At 34.9% G+C, this 9,025-nt stretch overlaps 1 protein-coding gene across 1 annotated transcript; it reads right to left on the bottom strand.

Annotated features, from left to right (window-relative positions):
* On the bottom strand, positions 1-3,112 carry LOC132268753 (uncharacterized). Its single transcript, XM_059769569.1, has 5 exons — positions 3,028-3,112; positions 2,822-2,921; positions 1,615-2,446; positions 1,388-1,531; positions 1-539 (listed from the first exon to the last, which is right to left on the bottom strand). The coding sequence occupies exons 3-5, from the start codon at positions 1,681-1,683 to the stop codon at positions 216-218; spliced, it is 537 nt and encodes a 178-aa protein (XP_059625552.1). The 5' UTR covers positions 1,684-2,446; positions 2,822-2,921; positions 3,028-3,112; the 3' UTR covers positions 1-215.
* Positions 3,113-9,025: the final 5,913 nt, after the last annotated feature.

Here is a 9,025-nt window from a genome sequence, read left to right as displayed (position 1 = left end):
TTTAAATGAAAAATGATTTTTCAAATACTTTATTACACATGATATACAAGTTATAACAACTTCTCATCATTTTTCCACCATACAACATCACAACAGTTAAAAGAGGGGCCTGTCCTCTATTTTAAACCCAGACATTGTAGCATTACATCTTTAATTAAATATTACAAAGCACAAATTGCCATCTAATGTTACATGGGCAGCCCTCCACAAAATCTTCATATTATCATTAGTTCAACCCCTCGAGGTAATTTTGATTGCAGTCCCATAGCACACATTTTCGCCGCTAGTCGATTCTCATCTTCCACATTCTCATTTTCAGCTCCTATCAAATACGGTGGGCGTGTATCAATATTTATCTTCTCTAGCGAGACAAAATTCTCAAATAAGTACATGGCGAGCTCAACATCAACCTCACAGCCAGTAAATCCAACCAATTCTACCACCTTGGGACATTTGAGCAGACGTTTCTCAGCCCTTCCTTGTACCACCTTCCCTTGCAAAGAGTAGCGGCCAGGACAATCAATATTCCCATAAAAAACCTGCCACACCAATGGTCCGATTATTAATTCAATTTTGTTAGAACAATGAAATTGACTTTTGATTCCAAACAATGAAAATGGAATGATGATCAAACTGGTTAAAGCTAAGACCTAAATCAATGCACTTAATCTATTAGCCACAAACAAAATGAATCAAAAGTATTAGTCTACTGAAAGTTAACATCTTCTTTTAAGTAGCCTAGTCCACAAAGGACTGTCATCTTATGTATTAATACCTCTAACATCGGTTCCATCTAAGAGCTGATGTATAACTTATTGCCTCTATAATAGCATCTAGTTCATACATCACACATTGGTAATCATTAATTCACACGTATGAGGCAAAGAAATAAAGAATTTTTTCACAAACTTTCCTTGAAGGAGAGAGATGCAGATTAACATTGAACATCAAAATAATAGAAATTGGAAGGCAATGTAGGAATATATTGTCTTCTCATCAAATTTTAAAATACACACACACACACACACACACACACACACACACACACACACATATATATATATTAAAAAACACCTCCAATGGCCGATGCTAAGCCTAAGCTACAAAATCAATGAAAACAAACTAGATGCACAGTGCACCACTGTTCTCAAATTCTTTTGATATTAGGTAAATTTATGTAAGATATGAATCTTATCTATAGGTCTCAGAAATTTTGTAAAGCAAATCATACATATCTAGAGGGAAAAAAGAAAAAGAGAGCGATGATGTAGTATGAATGCCATTACAAGTTAAAATTACTTAGTAATCACCTAAAATAACATAAAACATAAGATTCCAGGATAGAATATGATGCACATATTGTAAACCAGAAGGTAAGAGCACTAACCTCGAGACAAAATCTATACAAACAAGGAGCTGCCTCTATGAGAGAAATGCAAGGAAGGAAGCTCCTGATACGGTATGGATACACCTTCAATGTCAAATGCTTTAGATTCCTTAATTCAGGAAATTTGGGGAAGTTATCAAATACCTGAAGAGTCCAAATAACGAAATGTGTCAGAAAACCTTGAAGAATAAGAGAAGGCACAAAAGAGAGGTAAGTTAGATACTAACCTCGTAATCCAACTTCAATACAAGTGTCTGCAGCTGAGAGGTATAGCTTGAAAACTGGGAAAATTTCATAAACTTGCAAAACTGACCCCCCAGGTTTAGTTTAGAAAGATGGCATGCACTCTTGAAACACAAGTTTATTTGGTGACCAAAATATTCAAGTGACACCAGACTTTTCGCAGAAATCTCAATGTCTTCCAAAAACCAACAGTACGCTATTTTCAAATGCTTGAGCGATTGACCATAAACTTTAACATTGACTAGACAAGCCGAGTTATCAACAGATACTTCTTCAAGAAATGGACAGCTTGATAAAAAACATTCAAGGCATTCTGCAGTCACATCCACATACGTGAAACGGATTGCAGTTAGTGATTCAAGTCTCGAAAAATCCAGGGACCTTGTAATGCCCTTCCGGAATATTACTACGTAATCGTTTAAGATTCAACTCAAGCCTTTGAACTCTCTTCTCCATTGCAAAGTGAACCCAATTATCAATATCAGATGTAGAACTAGAATCCAAATCAAAGTGAATTCTGAATTCATCCAGGGTTGCACCCTTGTGTGAGTTCAAGACCCGATTCACCCAACTTATATAGTTAGCCCTCTCCACCCCTAATATTTTCCAATTTCCTTTCCTTCGAAGTTTCCGCAATAACTTCAAAGCCTCAAAATTAAAAGTACCAGTTGTATATGTCCACAACTCTTTCCATCTACTTGAGACTACACTAGTTCTTGCCGCCTCTTTCATTGGCAAGCAAGAGAGGATGCAAATAAGAATTTCATCCGGCAACTGACTGATCCGATCTTCAGAGTGATTACTCCTCCCTTTACACTGATTATTGCAAACCAAATAACATAGTGAGGATAATTAGTATAAATTAATAAAATTGAATTGACCACAAACATGAGAAATTAGGTGATAACAAATAAGGAGAAAACAACTCCTCTCTTTACACTGATTATTGCAAACCACATAACATAGTGAGGACAGTCAGTATAAATTAATAAAATTGAATTGAACACAGACATGATAAATTAGGTAAAACGACTAAGGAGAAAACAACCACGCAAACACACAATAATTCATCACACATAATAATTTAGCGGAGAAATTGACGATTAAGAAAAAAGAAAGCTTTATGATTATTATTATATGGAAAAGATTCAAAAAAAATTTCAAATTGCTTAAAGGGAAAAAAATATTTACCTTCCTAAGTGCAAATTTGGAGTTCAGTCGTCTTTGTTTCATTGTGTAACCAAAAACCCTTTAGCCAAGTCTTCAACTTCGTAAAAACTTTGAACACCCACTGAGGAATTGTTCAAAAAATTACTATCAATCTACAATGAGAATATATGACACAGAAAGTACGTGTGTGTGTGTGTGTATATATATTACTAAGCAGATCTTGTCACCTGAGGCGATAGCGGAGGCTGCGCGGAGTGTCGAAGCAGATTGTTGTGATCGTAATGACTTGAAGAAATATTTCCAAATCCTTCGGCACGAAGGAACATATAGAATTTGGACGATGGAATGATGGTAAATATACACCAATCTGTTTCACGCGCTTAGATAAAAAATAAATAAAAATTAACCAGCCCAACGTGAGTGGGCTTAGCCCATCAGTTTTGCAACCGACCTATTGATAGAAAGAGGTCGTAAAACGGCTCATGGGGGGTCAGAAGAAAGTCGAGTCAAGGGCGGGTCAAACTCACATTCCATTGAGTTATTGATTAGTCTTATAAATTATAAATTAAAGCCTAGCTCTAAGAAAAATTGAGATAAGACCCCTAAGTTTAATAAAAAGAATCCCTAAGTTTTTTATTTTTATGTTAGATATCATTATTAGGGTAAATTGCAACACTGTTTGGACGATACTCTTAAGTTTACAAAATTAAACAATCACCCCAACTATCTTTGACAGAAGATAAAAATACCTTATTGCTCATTGACTTATGAATGACTTATCAATTGACACATTGAAATGTTGATTTACCTATTTAATTTTTTTAACTATTTTTAATATATCACACTAACATATAAATATAATGTGCTGATTGAATTGGATCAAATCGAATCGTATTCGTATATATATAAATTATTTGCTCACCCCTAATAGTTTCTAAAGCAAATTAGAATCCAATTAATTTCAATTATTTAATGTCCTGCGAAGGGACAATTAATTTCAAATTTTCAATTCGCTATTTGTCTTTTCATTCAAGGAGGACAAAATTGAATGTAAAAAAGATTATTTTATGAGTATATATGAGTATTATTTAGAATAAATTATAGTCATATGGGTGGGCTTGGCTTCAGTTAGTACGTCCTATAGTTTGGGCCTTGGCTGGCTAGTATTGTATAGGCTTGAGTTCAAATCATGTCAGGCTTTCATAATTGTACAGTAATTATTAAGTGCCCTGTCCTTCCCAATGTTCACCCCTAAATGAGGCGTATTATACAGGGATGGCAACGGGGGCGTGATGAGTATTAAAAAGTGCGTATTTAAACCCTTTAAGCTTAGGCATTCTAGTACCTTTATCTATCTTACTTTACCGTTTTAGATTGATCTCGTATTATTTTCATTTTCAGCCACTTATCCCAAAAATAAGCTAACTCAGCCAAATAAGAGCTTAATTGAAGCAATTCTGAGATTAAACAAAGAAAGGAGCAAAGTGGAGGAAGAAAGAAGCAAAACAGCAAGTTCGATCGATCCAAAGTCAAGGTTCGATCGATCGAACAATGATCGATCTCAGCACTTCAAGATAGATTCAAGCCTTGACCAAAAAGCATAAAGTTCCAAAAGTTCGATCGATCCAACACCATCCTTCGATCGATCGAACACTTTTGTCCTTATTCAAATGATTGATCCTATCCATAACTGTCGACCCACTAACCACCTTTTGTCCTTTTCCCAAAAATATCTCCCAAAATATCTCGGATTTGTCTTTTTCCAAAAAGCTCAGCCAGTTGGATTTATCCAGCCTCAGTTTGATCGATCTCAGCCAGTTCGATCGATCCAAGTCCAAGGTTCGATCGATTGAACTTCCTCCGAGTGCAAAAAGTTAAAATTCTAGCTCATTGAAAGTTGTCCTTTATCCAATCATTGGAGAATATTGTGTGCACGACCCTAGCTCATTTTGGGTGTCATTTTGACCTACCTATATAAGGATAAGGATTGCTTTTTCAAAAAGAGAGAAAAAAATTAGACATTCATATAATCTCTTGGAGAGGAAGCTTGGAGGAGGAGGAGGCTAGAGACACCATTGGAGATCTTCATCAACAAGGAGCAAACCTCTTCCATGGAATTAGCCCTTGAGGGTTGGAGTATCATCACCATGAGTGGCTAGACATCCTCTTGGGGCTAGAGTTAGCCCCAAGCATGCTTTCTATATCTTAATCTTGTGTATTACTGAGGGATTAGTGTTGTAATTGATGTTTTGACACTTTGATATATATGGATCTTGTTTATTCAATGATTTATGTGGTTTAATGCTTCCAATTGGTCATTTCATTCTATCTATATGTCTATGTATGATAGAATAGATGTTCATGTGCTTATCTCTAGATTTTGTGTTATTGATGCGTGTCTATGTGTATTGATACTATAGATTTAGAGATTGTCAAAACATTGTGCTTAAAAGAATGCTTTTGTGATTCTCTTGATGGTTCATGCTTATCTCTTGATGGGTTGTGCCTCTCCCCTAGTTTATTTTCATGCTAGTAGTGTAGATGTAATGTAGTTGTAGTGTAGTGTTAAATGGGAGGACAATCTATGCTTCTTGTTTGATGATCCAAGCTTTTGAATGCAATTAGCATATGTCTCTATCCTTATGTTGTATTTGGATTGTGAGTTAAGTGAAATGATTAACGACTTGTTTTGATTTATTGTGCCTTTCACATGTTGTGTACACAATATATGCTTCATAGCTTAGATATATTGTGCCTTTCACATGATGTTTAGACAATACATACTTAACTAGTCATCCTTACTTGTTGAATCAACCAAATACACACACACCAATATTGCAACACCCTAATTGCCTTCATTAATCACTTGTCAATGATATAGAAATGCATTGCTTGGTGGTGATCTCTAAACCCCAAGATATCTCTCTCTCTCTCTTTCACTTACTCTTAATTGCAATTTTTTTGCTATTATTTAGTTTAATTTAGTTGCTCTTTAATCAACCAACTAACCAATTGTTTGATCACTTGACCTACTAGCTTAATTGTGATTCCACGACATTGCTCGATCTTCAAAGTCCCTTGGGACGATCCCTACTCGCCCTAGCTATATTAATAGTGAAATGTAGTAGTGGCTTCTATAAATGTAAAACTCTTGGCCCTCGCCTTAATGCACACTCTTAAGCTTACGGTTCACGAACGACCAGGGCGGGTTTGGGCAGGTGTACCCCCCATAACCGTTTAAAAACCCCGCCCCCGTCCCTGTCCAAAACCATATAAATGGGGGAACCTTCCACCCCATCCCCGTAACCGTTTAACATTTTTACCTCCGCGGGTACCCTCTCCGCCCCGTTTAAGACCATAATTTATTTATTGTTGAAATAAATTTGCTCTTTTTTTTTTTTTTTTTCCTCATCTTCTGTTCTTCACCATTGTAACTCTTTTTTTAATCAAATTCATTTGTTAATTTAATATTATTATATAGGGTACTTAATATATATATTGGGAAATATATATACGAATGAAATAAGGGTACTTAAATAATTTTTCTATCTAAACGGGACGGGGCGATGCAAGGCGACCTCTCCCCACCCCCGCATCAAATCCGCGTGGGTTTTATTACATCAAACCATCCACACCCAAATAAGCTAGACGGTTCTCCAAAATCGCAAAAAACGGAACGGGACGGTTAACCGCAGGGGTGGGTCAAATTGCCATCCCTAGGCGTATACAAGGGGTTGGAAATGAATAGTTTCATTTGCTGTTCACTCAAAAAAAGAATTGAAATCTAACAATTGTTAGATTCTGAGTCATACAAATTTATGTTTATATAGTTTTATATTTATATAATTTGATCTGTTAAATAATTCATTAAAAATTGACACCCAACTTAGAACACATTTTCCTGATTTCCACGTTGTAGAAGAATTCGAGTAGAGTTGATACCCTTTAACGTAATTATCTAGGGGTGAATTGTTAGGAAAATGAGGTTTTCAATTTTATGCGCATATCAAAGTACCTATTCCATGGTAGGAATGTACTCCTTATACGAAATTTTATAAAGGATTTTTGATAATTTCACACGTAGAGAACATTGTTAATATATATATATTTTTCTTCCTTTTCTTTTATTTATTTATTTTTTTCTTAAACAAAATTGCACGCACATATATGTTTCTATGGAGACTTGAATATGACTTTTTACGTAACTTTGAGTTATTAGAGCACATTCTGAATATGACTTTTTACGTAACTTTGAGTTATTAGAGCACATTCTTCTTACTTAATAGTCTTACTTTTTTTTTAAATAGCTAGATTCAAACTTGAACTCGAGATTTTGAACTGCTCACAAGCATAAATTGAATCTAAATTGAGTTTTAAAATGAAGGGAAGTCAAATTGGAATAATTTTTATGTGAACTCCAATCTAATTGTCTGCTATAGAAATATCCTATATCACTAAGACAAATCTAAATTAACAAGAGACCACTTAATTATGATATCCAGAATCATAAAGATAAATTGAAGAAGAGCCCACTTAATTATTTCTACAGAAAAAAAAATAGAATAAATTACATTAACAACACACCTACCATTTTATTTCCAGCTGACTAAATTTATAAAATAATAATATTGTCTTTCTCCTATATATAATATAATATAATACTCCATATTATTATAATATAAAAGTATTACACTTTTATACTCAATGTCACTTTTTCATAGGTGACACAATTTGCCTAACTCACAAAAAAATGAGTATAATTTACCAAAAGTAAATAAATAAAATAACACACATAAAAATTCTTGCAAAACTGGATACAGTAAATTTTTATTTTTATTTTTGGAATCTTAGAGTAACGATCAAGGAAGTAGTAATAGGAATGTCAAGAATTCAAAAAGTGAATTGTTGTATGAGAGAAAAACGGCATTTGGTCCTACAAAGTGATTTGATCGGAATGAAGTGCCACAGTTAGACGTCCCTTTCACAGACAAACTGACACAAGTCGGCGTTTGCCGGTGGGCTGCTATTAGCTTTTGCTTTCATAGGTTGTACTGTCGGCTCCGTCGGCGCGTATTTTACCGTGCCCACTAAAAACTCATGGGTGGGGTCCGAACAGTTGGCCGGACCCTTGTCCGTACTCGAGGTCGACTATGGGTATAACCGTCATTTCCAATGTCAACACGAAGCATGAACCTCATCCATAATGTAACGTTACCGATTTTTCCTATTTTCTATTTGTTGGAAATTATTTAATTTTTTTGGATTATTTTAATTCTTACCTCGTTTTGCGTGTCACGCAGGCCCCGAGGGGCTTTTGGTCATTCATCTAGCCGAGGGTTTTGGAAATTTATTTTTAATCATTTTAAGTCAGTTAGAAGTGATGGTATTATTTTTAAATTTTTCAGATGTCGGGTCGATTTCTGAATTCTTGAACTTCTCTCGGTTTTCTCATTTTAAGTGAGGGGCATTATAGACATTTCACTCATATATTCATGTTCATATATCTACATAGTTCGGAAGATATTTTGGAGGATAGAGGAGGCATTACATTGAATGAGCAAGGGCAAGATTCAAACTTCACCAAAAGTATAAACCATTTTTTGTTTGACAAGTGGCACCATTAGGACCACTTGACCAAGTGCAAGACCAACTTTTTCCCTTTCCTCTTTCATTTTCGGGCATCACCTCTTCCTCTTCTTTGTCTTCATTTTTCTTTCTCTATATTCCATATCTGTATCAGATATATGCCACATATGTTTCAACCTTGGATTTGGGGATATTAGAAGTTGTTTTTGGTGATGCCATAGAGAGAAAGTTGATGAGCTTGAGGAGAGCTTCCATTTGGCACCCATGTTGCTAGGGTTTAGAGAATTTTAAAGCTAGGGCTTGCTAAGGCCTTGTTTGGTTTGCTATTTTGCGGTAAGGGAAGTCTAAATTACAAATTCCTATGATTTTAGTGAGATTCTATGTATTTTCTTACATTAAAATCTTGATATTGTGAAGCATGCTTAGTTTGTAGCTTTTTGGTTGTGATGTTAAGCATGAGATAGTATTGAATTAATTATTGTGGATTGAGAATATGATTATTTCTTGTATTTGTGCCAAGCATGCTATTTTCTATGAGAAAATGTGAAAGTACGAATTATGTGACTAAATTTTATGTTTGGGTTTTTGATATGATAATCATGATGTAAATAATGACTTGTATATTGATAAATGGTAGTA

Source organism: Cornus florida, unplaced genomic scaffold (assembly GCF_030987335.1).
Source record: "Cornus florida cultivar Cherokee Brave unplaced genomic scaffold, ASM3098733v1 CherokeeBrave_3.0.0_Hap2_Chr08, whole genome shotgun sequence".
Lineage (NCBI taxonomy): Eukaryota > Viridiplantae > Streptophyta > Magnoliopsida > Cornales > Cornaceae > Cornus > Cornus florida.
This window is presented reverse-complemented; position numbering and strand designations above follow the sequence as displayed.

Bases quoted from the DNA above. Each gene is read 5' to 3' on its own strand.
- LOC132268753 (XM_059769569.1), bottom strand. From the start codon at position 1,683: ATGAAATTTTCCCAGTTTTCAAGCTATACCTCTCAGCTGCAGACACTT. The intron at 1,532-1,614 runs GTTAGTATCTAA...TGGACTCTTCAG, and splicing joins TATTGAAGTTGGATTACGAG to GTATTTGATAACTTCCCCAA. The intron at 540-1,387 runs GTTAGTGCTCTT...TTGGTGTGGCAG, and splicing joins TGTATAGATTTTGTCTCGAG to GTTTTTTATGGGAATATTGA.